This window comes from Quercus lobata, chromosome 9, assembly GCF_001633185.2.
Source record: "Quercus lobata isolate SW786 chromosome 9, ValleyOak3.0 Primary Assembly, whole genome shotgun sequence".
NCBI classification, from domain to species: Eukaryota; Viridiplantae; Streptophyta; class Magnoliopsida; order Fagales; family Fagaceae; genus Quercus; species Quercus lobata.
In genome coordinates this window covers 15,456,482-15,471,869 of record NC_044912.1, presented here as the reverse complement: position 1 = coordinate 15,471,869, position 15,388 = coordinate 15,456,482, and the positions used below count along the sequence as shown (strand labels likewise).

Here is a 15,388-nt window from a genome sequence, read left to right as displayed (position 1 = left end):
TAATTTCATAATTTTTTTCTTCTAAAATAGTCAATTAACAAATGTGCTAAGTCCTTTTACTAGAACCTAAAATTAAAAATAAAAACTTTAGACTAAATAAATACCTTCAAAGTTCAAACTTTTCCCTTTAAAAAAAAAAAAAAAAAATTGAAAATCCCGATACACATAAGGATATCAAATGGACAAGTGCCAGGTGCCAACCAAACCTGCACTGTCAACGTAGAATATACACAATAGACTCAACGTATAACAAAATATTTTTCAATCAAATACCATTTTATTTTTTCCTAAGATAAAAATACCATTAAAAAAGAAAAAGAAAAAGGAAAGATGCAATTTTGTTTCCCTTTCGCATTTAAGCGCGTGAAGTTCAAACTCTTTGGACAACAAAGAAAGAAAAAGAATAGAGAAAAAGCGCCTTTATCTGATTATCTCTCTCTCCCTCCCTTTTTTATTGTTCAGTATCTTTTAGCAGTTGAACTCACACAAACGCACTTCCATGGCCTCTGCAACTCTCTCCTTCTCCCCCACTCGCACTCCCACTCGCGTCCGCACACGCGCAACCGCACTCAATCCCAAACTCTCCTTTACTTTTCTCCACCAATCACACCCTTTCCCGCCATTCCCACTCACAACAACCACAACACTACTGCCCAAGAAGAAGACGAGCTCAATTTCGTTTGCTTACGTGTCCGCACCCGCTTCCGACCCGGGTGTCAGCGAGCCCGAGCCCAGAATCGACGGGTCGGGTCCACTGACCGAAAAAGACCGGGCACCGGCGCCGAATCCGATAAGCTGGGGGCTATTGTGGACTCTGTTGAGTAGGCACAAGCTGAGGCTCGCGATTTCGGTTTTCGCTCTCGTTGGCTGCACCACTTGTACTCTCTCTATGCCCATATTTTCAGGTAAGCAAATTCTGAAATTTTCATCTTCGCCGTTTATTTAGTTTATACTCTTTTCTGTTTGGATGGAAAGAAAAGAAAATCTGACTACTTGTAATATGTTTGGTTGAAGAGAAAGAGCGAGCTGATACAAGTTAACACTTAACACAAGTAAAAGTAAGGGAGTAAAAAAGAATACACGTGTTATAATTTCAACGGAACAGTGTAACTGAAGACTTGGTGTTGTTGTTTGGTTGTTAGAAAATTGAGGGTAAAAATGGAAAACGAATTTTTGTATGAGAATATGATTGGATTATTTATTGATTTTGAGGCTAGTCACAACTTTTTAAAGCCTAATTAAAAAAGAAAAAGAAAAAGGAAATTCCCTTAAATACAACTAATGTAACTCTACTTTTTCAAAACAATAAAGTTTATTATTTATGACAAATGGTTCATACAAACACAACAATGTTATGGACGCTTTTTTTTCTCCTACCAGAGATTTTCACAATTGCTGAATTGGTCAAAGTGATGGAGAGAAAAATAAATAAATAAAATGATGGGTTTATGAGTGTCAGTTGTGTCCACCAATCACAATCAACTACTTCAGTCATTGTGAAATTTTTTGTGAAAAATGTTGTATCCTCACAATCAACCACTTCAGCAGTTGTGAAAAAGGTTGTATTCGTAGCATTACTGATGCAAAAATAATGGTTTCATTGATTAAGGAAAAAAGTTGCAAAAAAATATTTATGGAGGTGAAGCATTTTTTGCTTAATTGGGTACTAACAAGTATATTCAAAATTTGCAAGTTGTTATAATCTAAATAAGGGCTAGGGCATCATTTTAATTGTATTTTGAATTCAATAAACTTTTTTAGCATTTAATCTCAATAGCCAACTATTAATATAAGAGTGACAATTCATTTGTGTTAGAGAATAGAGCTTAGTGTCTACGTCAATGATTTTTGTAGGTAGATTCTTTGAAGTACTTATCGGAGCTAGACCAGAGCCATTGTGGAGGCTGCTCAGTAAAGTGGGAGTTTTGTATGCACTGGAGCCAATTCTAACCGTTATTTTTGTTATAAACTTGAATACTGTATGGGAGAAGGTTATGTCAAAACTGAGAGCCCATATTTTCAGAAGGGTGTTGATTCAGAAGGTAACATTAAATTTCCAATTTAACTCTTAAAAAATATTGTTTTGGGGGTGGGGGGTATAGTACTGCTTGATTATGCTTAAACTTATCTGGTTCTTGCAAAGTAATCAATTGTGCAGTAGTGTTGCTCAAAACATAAAACATGTCATGTTTTGGCTGATATGCATTGGTATGACACGCATGTCATGCAAGAGGTGTGCCATTTCTACTTTGATTTATAGAAAATCCATTTTTGGATAATGATATAGATGCTTAATTATAAACTTGTATTTTCCTTTTGTGCTTGTTATCTATTTATTGTGTTTGAAACTTGCAAGAAAAAGTTATTACTTGTATACTTGGTCTTCTAATATTTTTTCTGTTATTTTCTATACAGGTCGAGTTTTTTGACCGATACAAGGTATATTTATGAAACCCTTTAATTCATTTTACAACATCTTTTTCAAGTGCATTCATATGGTTCTTCATGATTCATGAATGGAATTATGAGATAATCTGTCAATGAATTCTTTTGTTCCTGACTTACTCAAGAAACTATTAGTGTCTAAGAGATGTCTAGCTTGTCCTGGCAATTATAACCTCTGGTCTTTGCAAGTTTATGTTATGCTGATAATGGTATGATAATGTTTTTCAAAATGCGATTGTGTATCACCTTTAGTTAGGACTATTGACTTACTAGACAGACACTTTCAAAAACCCCGAAGTAAGAATCCCAAAAAGCGCCTCATGCTTCAGCAACAAATATTCGATTTTGTCTCAGAACATTCTTCTTTTGTTAAATCATGGCAAGGGCTGCACTCTTGCATCATAATCAAAGTTGGTAGACACTTAACTCTGACTGTTGTCATGGTATTTTTAAATTATATATTTGTCCAGTAAACCATATGTTTCTAGAAAAAAAAATCTTCTAATTCTAGATCAAGTATTTTATTGTATTCTTTAGTAGAATTTTGAATGGATTCATTCATTAGCTTCTGTCAAGACTTTTAAGCCTTCTATTAAAGTTATGGAAGGTTTGTGGTGTGCCTTTGGGTTAGAACCCCATCCCCTCTCCCCTGTGTGTGTTTCTCAAAAAAAGTTATGGAAGATTTTGGTAGTTTAAAAATTCACATGCTGATTTTATTAAGCCGATGAGCCATAAATTGCTTAATATGCAACCTAATATGTTCAGTGTGCAGGCATATCATCCTCATCATGCATAATGGTGCTTCTGTTTCAATTTCAGCTTGTGCAATTTACTGTATGCTTCACCCTGTCTGTAGAATGCTGGAATTTACTGCCTATACTCCTTAGATGCCATTTAGATCCTGAGCATTTTGTCATCTCTTATTCAATTTACTAGATATTTTTCTCTCATAAGTTTTCGATAAATTCTTGTGTTCAAGTTATTTAAATAATTTGCGTATTTGAATGAATTAAATGTTATTATTCGTATTTTATTAAATAGAAATAAAATAGCAATAAGCCCACATCTCCAACGAATTGGCCAGGTTTGAACCTTGCACTTGCTTTCTTGTTTTTCATATGTGGAAACTGGGGAAAAAATTAGAATTTTGGTCCAATTGCGGTTTGCATTGTTTAAATTTGTCGAATTCGCAAATTGACTGCATTTTACCCCCAATGGAGCAATTTGCTGTTTGGAATGCAGTTTGCCAACTGGTATCCTAGGCTACAAATTGCTTCACTTGGAAAACTGTATAAAAAACTTACGTATGTAGCTATTATTCTGTGTTGTTTAGTTCATTATAGGATTGTAATGTTTAAGGAATAGGTCACTGATAGTCTATTGTTGCATGCCTATATTTTAAACTGACACTGGTCACACCTCACTTTCTGACAATCTGGTACATATTTGTAACATTTGATAGAAAAGAAGTCACTCAGCTTATTGCCCATCGCCAATCTACTCATACTGGTTTCAAACTAATATAAAACTTTGGAAGATTGCAATTGATACACGTGAGATTAGGGAAACATAATGACCTATTATCGTACCGAAAATTAAGAAAAATATATTGAGAAATAGGCTGATCGGCATGGTAAAAAAAGAAAAAGAGAGAGAGAGAGAGAGAGCAAGAACAATTTGTTGTGGAAAGGATAACTGGTACTGCCCACATTCTCTTACCATTTTTACTCTTATGTCTCATTTAGTTTTACAAATTTTCTGTTAGCTGCTGGTGAATTTATTTTCCTCTCTTCTTATTTTATTTTTTAAAATAAATTTTCAGAGTGGTTACTCACATCAACATCTATCTGTCCCTTTTTTTGGTCTGTCATTCATTTCACCTAATTTACATTTTCCACTGTCCCAGCAATTTCCTTTTACTGGATTAACTTGGGCTTTGCACCTTATAGGTAGGTGAACTTACTGGGTTGCTAACATCTGATTTGGGTTCTCTTAAAGATGTTGTGAGTGAGAACATTTCAAGGGATCGTGGATTCAGGGCACTTTCTGAGGCAAGCAACTCTACACCATGCACAAGTGAGCTTTGTGTTGTCTACATTTAAGCAAGTACATAATTACTTATGATTCAAAAGTAACATAAATTTTCTGTTTTAATACTACAATTTGAATGTTGTTTCAGAATGCTTTAGAGGCTAATTAATAATTACCCTCCTCAAATATAGAATTCACCTTATCACTTTTCTTTTATAATTTCCTATCTGTGTTTCAGTTTTCAATTTATTACCTATTTTCACTAAGGGTCATCATATCTCTTGTTTTCTTTCTTCTTGTAGGTCACTGGGACAATATGCATACTATTTACGTTGTCCCCTCAACTTGCACCTATTTTGGGCCTTCTGATGCTTACTGTGTCTGTTTCAGTTGGTAAATATTTATCTTGGATGTTTTAGCTTGTGTAGCTTGTTTGATGTTAGAAGTTTTTGTTCTGTTCTTATCCATAAGGCTGATAAAAGTATGGTTGACACCTCCCTCTCCCCCATCCCCCTCTCATGAAACAAATAAACAAAGGAATCTGTTTTTAAATGTGATTCTTGATATGTGCTTAATGTATCTTAGAGGTAGATCATCTCCATTACATTTTCATGATCACATGAGCTTCAATGTTGACCTGCGGAGTGCCAATATTGCAAGTTGGCTTGGGGTTAGGAATTCTTTCTACATCATCTTGGTGCTTTTTTTGCAATCAGTTTCACATTTTTGTCTTTGGAAATTTCATAAGCTCGTCTTTTTATTCATCCCCTATATTTTAGATCACTCAAATGTATCTTATTGTCAGTTAATCACTCCTCTTTTCTATTTTCTTCTCTCTCCCCTTGTGGATTTTGTTACCTCTTGCTCTGTGTGTGGTAATTTGGAAAAAAATTTGCTTATCATTGTTTGTTTAATCTTTCTTTTCCTTCTGTTGACTGCTATTAATATTCTGAAGCTGTGTACAAGCGATCAACTGTGCCCGTTTTTAAAGCTCATGGGTTGGCCCAGGCATTGATATCTGATTGTGTGACAGAAACATTTTCTGCTATTCGTACTGTAAGTTCTTAATCAATACTTTGCTACACTTTTTTCTTTTTCACCTCTATAGATGACATAGTAATTAAAGCTGGATATACATTCGATGATTGAAATTGTAACATAATTATTACAGGTAAGATCCTTTGGTGGTGAAAAGCATCAAATGTCAATGTTTGGTAGACAAGTAAGATAATTCAAGCATTAATAGCTATTGTCATGGAGATGTGAAAAGTTCATCATTATGCTTAGCATTTATTTAATGGAGCTTGGCAGGTTCTTTCTTATCAAGCTACTGGCATAAAGCTTGGGACTTTTAAATCCATAAATGAATCTTTGACAAGAATTGCTGTTTATATTTCTCTAATGGCCTTATATTGTCTTGGAGGAAGCAAAGTGAAAGCGGTAAGCACATTTGGCTTGTGAATCTGTGCTGACTATTGTCTTAGACCTTGAAATGTCGTATGCAATTCAAATTCAGTGCATCAACTACTATGCTCCCCTATATTTAACAATATCACCTTTGAATATCAATAGCTATGTTATAAAGTTTTCCAAAATATTCAATTTAGGATTCTCATTGTTTCTTAGTAAAGTAGTTTTCTGCCTTGTATAAGAACTCCAATTAGAAAGGGAAGAGATGTTTTTCAATTTCCCAAAGTATATGTACCCCATTGATGTTTTACAGTTTCTATGGCTGAAGAATCATGGTTTCTCTGTTTGAGGCACTCTCATGGTCCTTTTGTCTTGTAGCTTCCCTTCATGGTAGATTTCATGTTCCTAGCTATTTTTATGCTTGTTTCTTTCTGTAATCATAATGTTACACAATATTGCATATGTTTTTTAAGCCACTTTTGAATTAATCTTGCATTGAATGAAGTGTTTGAGTTTGACTACTTTACCAAACTAGTATTTCTTATTGAAGGATTATTTAGATTATTAAACCATCATATTTTTGAGGTATGTATGATGGCTATGGTGTACTGTTGTCTGTGGCACAACTTAGGGCTTTTATCTTTGTGAGTGCTAATTTTAATGCATGCATCCTTGTGAAAAATTGTCATACTCATTCACTTACCAGCATACCTATTTGGCACAGTCAAATGTGATTTTATCAGTACCAAAGTCTAAGGTTTTTCTTTTTCAATCATTCACATTTTTTGCTTACAGGGTGAGCTCTCTGTTGGAATTGTGGCTTCTTTTATTGGGTATACTTTCACATTAACATTCGCTGTGAGTTCTTCTGTGCTGCTTGTGTACTCATGCTATTTCCATCATCTTCCTCCGGTCTGATTTGATACATCTTTTAGGTTCAAGGGCTCGTGAACACATTTGGAGATCTTCGTGGAACTTTTGCTGCTGTTGAGAGAATCAACTCTGTTTTATCTGAGATTGAAGTTGATGAAGCCCTTGCATATGGTGTAGAAAGAGAAATGCAGCAAAAAGAATTGCATGGTGACAATTATAAATTGTTCTTCATCAACGATTACGATGAGAAAATCCTCTCTAGGAATATGCATTATATGTCAGCCTTGAAATCAGCTAGCAACGTGTGTAGCTTAGCTTGGTCTGGTGATGTTTGTCTTGAAGGTATCAATCATGCAGTTTTATTCATTTTGTTTACATTATCGATTTTATACACACATGTCTAAGTATTATCCTTTTAAGAAGTCCTAGTCCATTTTATGAAATTTTCTATTAAGTTTCTGCTTGTTATAAAGTGTAACATAAAGATTCTAAATGGTTGTGTGTCTATGGAAAATTGACTTTCTGAGTGTAGTTTTCTTATGTGCTATGTTGTTCTGCTATATCTAACTGCTTGTGAATCTCAAGCTTCTCCTTAAGTGTCTCTCTTTTCCCCCTCTTTTTGTTAAGAACAAGCTTGCATAAATCCTTTCTTAGTTGGCTATAGAATAGGATGTCATAATAAATCTTCTTGTTTTTGCACAATAAATTTATTGCCATTTGTTCCACTGTAAATGAGTGTCCTCATTTTGATGGCCAGATGTGCACTTCTCTTATCCTTTGAGACCTGATGTGGAAATCCTAAATGGTCTAAATTTAACTCTCAAATGTGGAACCGTAACAGCTCTAGTGGGCCCCAGTGGTGCAGGAAAAAGTACAATAGTACAGCTATTGGCACGTTTTTATGAGGTTTTCTCTTTTTGTTGTTTTTCTTAAAAGTTCTATTTGTTAAATGGAAGTTTCATTTAGTTGTCTTGGATGGTGAAGAATCAATTGATGCATCCCTTTTGCAGCCAACCAGAGGTCGTATTACAGTTGCAGAAGATGATCTTCGAACATTTGACAAGAGTGAATGGGCACGGGTTGTCTCTATAGTGAATCAGGTCTATTCTTGGATCTCCATAAATCTGCTACAAGCATGTCATGCACAGATGTATTGTATATATGGATTCATTATCATTTCATCTCAGCATAGCATAATTCTGTTTTCTAGTAAATCTGAGATATAGCTTGACTAGCCAATTACTGTGGAGATACAACTTGGTCCAACTCTATACCAGATTCTAGGTTCCCAGGTTACATTGGATTGGTTTCAGATTGACAATATAGTATCCTAAAAGCAACATATGTTCTGTACTTGTGTATTTGAGTATTCAAATAAAATTCTTATTAACTTAAGGTTTCGTGAGTATTTTTTATTTCCGAAAGAATTTGAAAATTGGGTAGGTTGGTTTTAGGATCAAGGAATATAAAGTTTAGTCAGGTTTGTATTGACACTGTCCGCACTGGTTGAGTTGGGTGTTGGATTGATGCTCTAGATACGGGAAAATTACACTTACCCCCTTTATTTTAGAATGAGACACTCACCTCCCCTAAAGTGCAAACTATTTAGACTAACCACCCCTGAATGTCTCATTCTAAAATTGAGGGGAGGTAAGTGTACTAACAAAAAACCTCAGGGGAGGTCAGTACAATTTTCCCCTCTAGATTCTTGGTTTTGTTTGTGCTTTGTGGTCAAACCAAACCAACCCAACCTGAAACCAAGTTGCACATGTGCTGATCAGTGGTAACAAGTGTAATTATATCACATTTATTGTTGTTCTTCTCCTAAGTTTATAAATATATGATGCAGGAGCCTGTTCTTTTTTCGGTATCTGTTGGAGAAAATATTGCATATGGGCTTCCAGATGATAATGTATCCAAGGATGATGTGATAAAGGCAGCCAAAGCAGCAAATGCTCATGAATTCATAATTTCACTGCCACAGGTTTGTTGTCTTCTCAATACGCAAGTCTTCCACACCTGTTAGTTTGTGTTGTCTCTGAATGTTTATTTTTCTCAAAAGGGTTATGACACACTTGTTGGCGAGCGTGGAGGCCTACTGAGTGGAGGCCAGAGACAGGTATGGTTATAAAGTTGAGAGAGAGAGAGAGAGAGAGAGGTGCTTGATTCTTCCTGTTTTTGATCTGCAGAGAGTTGCTATTGCTAGAGCTCTGCTAAAGAATGCCCCAATCCTGATACTTGATGAGGTAAGCTCTTTATTTGCTTCTCAGTGCATCTACATTTCTTCTCCAAGTCAACATAACAAAATGAGATTGGAATTATCACAAATCCCAGTTCTACATGCTTTTTCTGAAAGCTCTCTCCACTTGGCATGAGACTGTGTTGGCCCCATAGGCCCATAACAGTTTTGGACTTAATAATATATATAATGTCCTTTTCCGCAGGCTACTAGTGCCTTGGATGCAGTCAGTGAGCGTTTGGTCCAGGATGCTCTGAACCATCTGATGAAAAGCAGGACAACATTGGTGATTGCTCACCGATTAAGCACAGTTCAAAATGCCCATCAAATTGCACTCTGTTCTGATGGGAGGATTGCAGAACTTGGTACCCACTTCGAATTATTGGCAAAGGGGGGTCAATACGCTTCATTGGTTGGCACTCAAAGGCTGGCATTTGAGTGACCTTGACATTGCTTGAACTTACAGTTGTTCTAAATGAACATGTGTTGGTGTACGTGTGAGGTGCAGAATTGGATGGTATTGCTTGACATTTACTTCTTTTTTTTTTTTAAATGCCTCACTCACATTTACTTCTGTTTTAAATTCCTTTTCTTTCATGCAGAGAAGTTTGATTATGCCATTCTGAAAGCAGATAATGTCTAGAAATTGCCAAAGGATTACAGTACAGCTGGTGACTCCAAAAAACAACAGAAAAGCCTCTGTAAATTTACTGATATAATAAGACACTTATACAGGTTGATAGATTTCTTAAGCTACAACTTATTATATAGTAGTCATACGACTCATACCACAACTCCATTAAGCCTGATGTCTATAGACTGAAGGCATCATGTTGTAAAACAATGTGATACTCGAGAATAATTGGGTTTTTTCACAATGCAGCAAATGCTGAGTGTTCAAAGCTGTAGTTCACGTTTGGTGTATTCTTAGGTTTTTGTTTTTCTTTGTTTGTACTTGAGAAAATTGCATACAAACTTTCTTATGAGCCACTATATCTCATAAACAAGTCTAAGGTGTTGATGAGAACAGTACAAGTTTACTTCCTAAACAATTTGGTGCCTTTCTGTCCGCAATTTGAATCTTAAACTGTAATTGGTTGGAAAGAAAAAACTTATCAATTACTCCATTTCATTTAGGATGATTTTGGCACTGCATGAAAAACAGATTTCACAATCGGAAAAATTGTGGTTTTGAAATCTTAAGAAGAATTAGAAATGGAGATTACAGCATTCAGGTTGGCAAGACATTCAGTAGGAAGGCCAAGGAATGTATTCATTAGGAAATCATCAATAGGATCAACAGTTGCCACCCCAACTAATCTGCACTTGCCTTCTTTGTCTAACCTCTTTCCTCTTCCACTTCTTATAGTTCCATTTGACTCCTCAGATGTCAAAACTGTCTTAACCAGCAGTGGTGGAGCTCTATATATACTCCCAGCAGAAAACCAGAAATTAGCCAAGAATTCAAGATCAACCTGCATGAACAATGGCTGCAATATTAAGTGGGGTTGTCATGCAATCAAACTTAAGAGAAACTACCTTATGACAACGCTAGAACAATCTTGCAGAAGGCAAACACACCTGCTCATTTAAATGGTGAAATTACCTTGCCAGATTCTCGGTCAATGCTCCCTTGAAAGGATTCTGGGACAATATCAATCTTTAGAAATGGTGGCAATGGTAAACCCAAGAACTTAGTTGTTTTACTTGTCAATGGTGGTATGTAAAGTGTTTTGATGGCAAATGAAACTGAAATTACATCATTTAACTCACTATCTGGGACCTTTGTACCGGACCCAGTTCCTGAACCACCTTCAGCATCATACTCAAAATCAGGATACCTTGAAATGCCAAGCTTGCAACCTCCAAGAGTCTTGAACTTAACACTGTAATCATTACTTTCTGGGACTTGGGCTAGAGTAACTGCAGTGGTGGAACCAAGTTCTTGTTGTTTTTGGTTGTTAGAAGAGGAAGAGAAGGTGATAATTTTTGGTCCAAGCTTTGGTTTTTGTGTGGGAAATTTCCAAAGAACTGGAGGGTTTGAGTTTATTTTACACCACATTTGGTGCGTAGTTTGTTTTGAATCTATGAAGTAAAAGAAGGAACTGGGATCCTATACATGGAGTTTTGTGATAAGGAAGTCCATGTGGAATAACCAAAAGCACAAGTCTATTTTGTTAGTGAAATTGTGTGCCTACCAAAATATTAGGCTAGTTAAGACCTTATCTCTTTTTTCCTTTTTCTTTTTCGCTGAATAAATACGTTAAGACCTTATCTCTTAGTATTTAGGAAAATCTATCTATGATTAGTTGATTACCTACTAATTCATGAAATTTTGTGTGCCACTGGTACCTAACAGCAAGAAAGGTGCTACGAAAAATACAGTAGTGGTGGACCCTAAGAACAGAAGAACTATGCTTTTAAAAAATTGACTGAACATGTACATGACTAGTGGGGGCTGTGGCCTGTGGGGGTGACACCTGTTTCGTGTATGGATAAGGTCCAGTTGGGAGACATGTAGCTACCGAAAATAACTTGCAGTGACACGGAATTAGGATTTCATTTTTAGAGCAAAACATTAATGATAAAAAAAAAAAAAAAATACACATTTTAGAAATGAAAATTATAATACAAAGATTTAAAACTGAATTAATACGTATATAAAATTAAAAAGAGAAAAACTATTTCACACCAGGTGTGTTTCAAGAAAAATTATTGTGTACTCTCAGAGTACCATAAATGCGTACTCTTTTTTTTTCACATAAATGGTAGGTCCCACTAACTAAATTCATGGTGAGACCCACCATTTATGTGAAAGTGGAAAATATACATTTATGGGTTGTGTTAACGGGCACCGCACGGTGCCCATTAAGCACACCTTTTACTGACATTATTTTTGTCTTTTTTTTTTTCAATTTATGTTACTTTTTCAATGGTATAGGTACTATTTCAGATTTTTTTTTTTTTACTTTTTTTGACAAATGTTTTTGGTTTTTTTGCCCTTAACCAGTTGGTGCTGGTTAACATTCTCCTACATTTATAATATTCTAGGAGTACCTAATAATTTTCCGTATTTTAGTGTTTCTATACTAAACTAAAAAAACATATGATGTGTAAAATAATTACTGCCAAAAATAAAACTAAAGTCGTTAGATACTTGGGAGTTTTGTTTCAATATGCATTTAAGAAGTTAGAAGAGAGTAATAACAGGGACACAAAACTTTTCACTACTTATTAATTAAGTTGATAAACTTTGATTCACACGTCATCATTTTCTAATAAATTCATTATTAACATAACTAGTCGCGGACCCGCGCATTGCGCGTGATTATTTTTTTTAAGGGAGGTCTTATTGTTATCATTATTTTGTAATTTGAACTAACTTAATGAAGAGAAATGCATTTCATAATCATGTTCATCGCAAAATAATTTTTTATTATTGTAGAATTGTTTTATTTAAATTTTGAAACCTTAATTCTACCATAGTTGGTTGACTAATTTGTACATCTCTAAGTCAATTATACACATTTTACATGCTACATGTAAACCCTATTTTCCATAAGGTTGAAATAATGTGGGAAACATTTGATTCTATGGAAGTTAAAAACTAAAATTCTTATATCTTGTCTTAATGTTGCCTCAATAATGTTAAATTAAATGTCAAAAATAGGATTTTGAAAATTTCCATCTTTATTTTTTATATATTTCTATTATTATTGAATAATATCTTCTTTTTAGTTTTGATAAGAAATATGGTTTTCCATATTAGAGTTTGATTAGTTTTAAATTTAAATTTTGTATGATTGTATTTAATTTTATGATTTAATTAAGTGAATGTAACAATTGATTTTATTGACATTCGTAAGATTATCTTTAATTAATTTTTTACTCCTATCAAGCTCTTTGTTTTCCAAGTAACGGTTACTAATTGACATTTGATTTCTTGATGATAATTCTAATGTACTAAATATGCATTGTAATGTTTATTTTTATTTTATTTTTTTCATTCCAATTTACTGCCATTAACTTAGTGTATCCATAACTATTCGTTTGTTAATGATATGTTTGGTATGATGTTCTATTGTTGCTGTTGTTGTTGTTGTTGTTGTTATTATTATTATTATAAATTTAGTGTTTCTAAAATAGCATGTGTTTTTTATTCCATTCTTCTATTGATGCATTGTAGCATTTCATGGGAAGACATTATGAGAACAATTTTTATTTATTTGAATTTAAGTAAAATATTTTATGTTTAATTTTTTTAAATAAAAAAATGATAGAAAATATAAATAATTTAATAATATGAAGGATATGGCTGAATTTAATTTTTGAATAAAATAAGATGAAAATAAAAATAGTAAAAATGAAATGTATATCAATAAACACCAAATTATTCGAAAGAATACAAAAAAAGATAACAACTTGAAACACAAAAATAAATTGTATCAACCCCTTAGAATTCTGAAAAATACAAAAATCCATTAACCTAAAGTAGATATGCAAGAAAAAAAATCCACAAAAACTCAAAAAAAAAAAAAATATATATATATATATATTTATGTGTGTGTGTGTGGGGGGGGGGAGAGAGAGAGAGAGAGAGATAATTATGCATAGAATGGGAGAGGGAATAAAAACAAAAGCAAAATAAATGTAGATAAATGGCAAGATGAATAGTGATATTAAGGTAGAGAATAGTGGAGAGATGAAAAAGTAAAATGAATGAGAAAGGTTAGAGAAAGTGTAAAAATAAGTTTAGAATTTAATAATAAGAAGAATAGTTTAAAAAAAGAAAAATATGATATTTTGATTGTAATATAATAGATTTTTTGATTCGCTTTAAAAATTAAAAAAATTATAGGAAAATTTGGAAAGAAAAAGGATAATATATAACATGGTCGCGTGACTACAATGGAGCATAGTAAAAATAAATGTTACAATTAATTTTATTACACTATAAAGTTTTTAATGTCCTCCGCAAGGTCATCTCTATTTTTTTTTTTTTTTTACTCCTCCCATCACGTACTCGTTGGCCTCTTTATTTTCTAACTAAGAGTTACAAATTGACGTTTAATTTCTTTTATTTTTCTTTCTCTCTCTACACTTTATTACCTATAAATCTCTCTCTTGTTGTTTATTCATTGGCATCCTATTGTTTTCCCAAATTTGATAATAATTCTAATGTACTAAGTATGCGTTGTAATGTTTATTTTTATTTTTATTTTCATTCCATTTTGCTGCCATTAAATTAGTATAGCCATCACTCTTAGTTTTTTCAGTTATGTTTGGTTTGAAATTCTATTATTATTATTATTTTTTTTAATTTAGTGTTTCTAAATTGGTATTTTTCCATTGTAAGATTTCATGAGAAGACTTTATAAGAACAATTTTTATTTATTTGAATTTAAGTAAAATATTATATGTTTAATTTTTTTTAAATGAGACAAAATATAAATGATTTAATGATATGGACTATGGAGGATGTTGCTGAATTTAAATGTTGAATAAAATAAAATGAAAGAGATAATGACTCTCTATCTCCACTATCTCTCTCTCCTAATTTGATTGTGGGTTTTAAACTTTCAATTTGGATGATAATTTGTTGCTCACGATTTAATTTATTAGGAATTGATTGCAACCGACAGTTTTAGTGTTTTCCTTCCTTTGGGTGAGCTTCCAAACTGGCTTGAGTAGAGTAAGGGATCAATTTTATATTTTGTTGTGCCCACGCTAGTAAAGCAAAAGATTCGAGGATGGTCTTTATGTGCGATATTTGCAAGAAGCTTTCATGATATGAATGGATTCACTATAATCTATGAATTAAAAAATTATACCAAGAAAATCACATGGCAATATCAACAAAAGAATTGTCGTGTAATACCATGTTAGGAATATCTGTGGTTGCACTCTATTGGAAGCCGGAGATGAAATGGAGTATCCAATAATACATAATAAGCCGTGGTTTCCAAGTGAAGAAGTTTGGGGTCAACCTGATTTATGACAATGATGAAAAGAATTACCTATCCTATTTTGAACCAATAATCAAAAATGCATGTCTTCCTTGCATTGGAATGATTACAATCAAATAAGAATTAAAAAGATAACAGCAGAAAACACAAAACTAATTCATATCAATTCAAAGTAGAATTGTAAAGAATACAAAAGTTCAAAATTAAAAAATACACCAAAAACTAAGAGAGAGAGAGAGAGAGAGAGAGAGAGAGAGAGAACTTTTTGTGTGTGGAAAAATAGAAAATCATGCATGGAATGATTGAGAGAACAACAAATTTATAGTAAGAGGTTAAGAATAAGAAGAGTCAAAAATAAAAGAAGATAAAGGGGTAGGGGAATAGTGATATTAAGTTAGAGAGTAGTGGGGATATGAAAAGTTAA

At 33.4% G+C, this 15,388-nt stretch overlaps 2 protein-coding genes across 5 annotated transcripts; one reads left to right on the top strand and one right to left on the bottom strand.

Moving 5' to 3' along the window:
• Positions 1 to 417: 417 nt before the first annotated feature.
• On the top strand, positions 418 to 9,906 carry LOC115959184 (ABC transporter B family member 28). 4 transcript variants are annotated; one of them, XM_031077497.1, is made up of 17 exons: positions 418 to 905; positions 1,855 to 2,042; positions 2,416 to 2,439; positions 4,395 to 4,496; positions 4,779 to 4,869; positions 5,432 to 5,532; positions 5,648 to 5,698; positions 5,788 to 5,916; positions 6,682 to 6,744; positions 6,822 to 7,101; positions 7,517 to 7,665; positions 7,770 to 7,859; positions 8,609 to 8,743; positions 8,822 to 8,878; positions 8,949 to 9,005; positions 9,204 to 9,500; positions 9,601 to 9,906. In XM_031077497.1, the coding sequence occupies exons 1-16, from the start codon at positions 500 to 502 to the stop codon at positions 9,438 to 9,440; spliced, it is 2,160 nt and encodes a 719-aa protein (XP_030933357.1). In that variant the 5' UTR covers positions 418 to 499; the 3' UTR covers positions 9,441 to 9,500; positions 9,601 to 9,906. The 4 variants fall into 4 exon arrangements, with proteins under 4 accessions (XP_030933357.1, XP_030933358.1, XP_030933356.1 ...); XM_031077498.1 differs by having other exon boundaries at positions 9,204 to 9,515; positions 9,606 to 9,906; XM_031077496.1 differs by having other exon boundaries at positions 9,204 to 9,515.
• Positions 9,907 to 10,091: 185 nt separating this feature from the next.
• LOC115959185 lies at positions 10,092 to 11,192 on the bottom strand. The gene is made up of 2 exons (XM_031077500.1): positions 10,605 to 11,192; positions 10,092 to 10,473 (listed from the first exon to the last, which is right to left on the bottom strand). The coding sequence occupies exons 1-2, from the start codon at positions 11,058 to 11,060 to the stop codon at positions 10,198 to 10,200; spliced, it is 732 nt and encodes a 243-aa protein (XP_030933360.1). The 5' UTR covers positions 11,061 to 11,192; the 3' UTR covers positions 10,092 to 10,197.
• Between the last annotated feature and the right edge of the window lie 4,196 nt (positions 11,193 to 15,388).

Coding starts and splice junctions, on each gene's coding strand:
- LOC115959184 (XM_031077497.1), top strand. CDS start 500: ATGGCCTCTGCAACTCTCTCCTTCTCCCCCACTCGCACTCCCACTCGC. Junction 2,043..2,415: donor GAAGGGTGTTGATTCAGAAG/GTAACATTAAAT, acceptor TTTTCTATACAG/GTCGAGTTTTTTGACCGATA. Junction 7,860..8,608: donor TTGTCTCTATAGTGAATCAG/GTCTATTCTTGG, acceptor TATATGATGCAG/GAGCCTGTTCTTTTTTCGGT.
- LOC115959185 (XM_031077500.1), bottom strand. CDS start 11,060: ATGTGGTGTAAAATAAACTCAAACCCTCCAGTTCTTTGGAAATTTCCC. Junction 10,474..10,604: donor TTGACCGAGAATCTGGCAAG/GTAATTTCACCA, acceptor TTGTTCATGCAG/GTTGATCTTGAATTCTTGGC.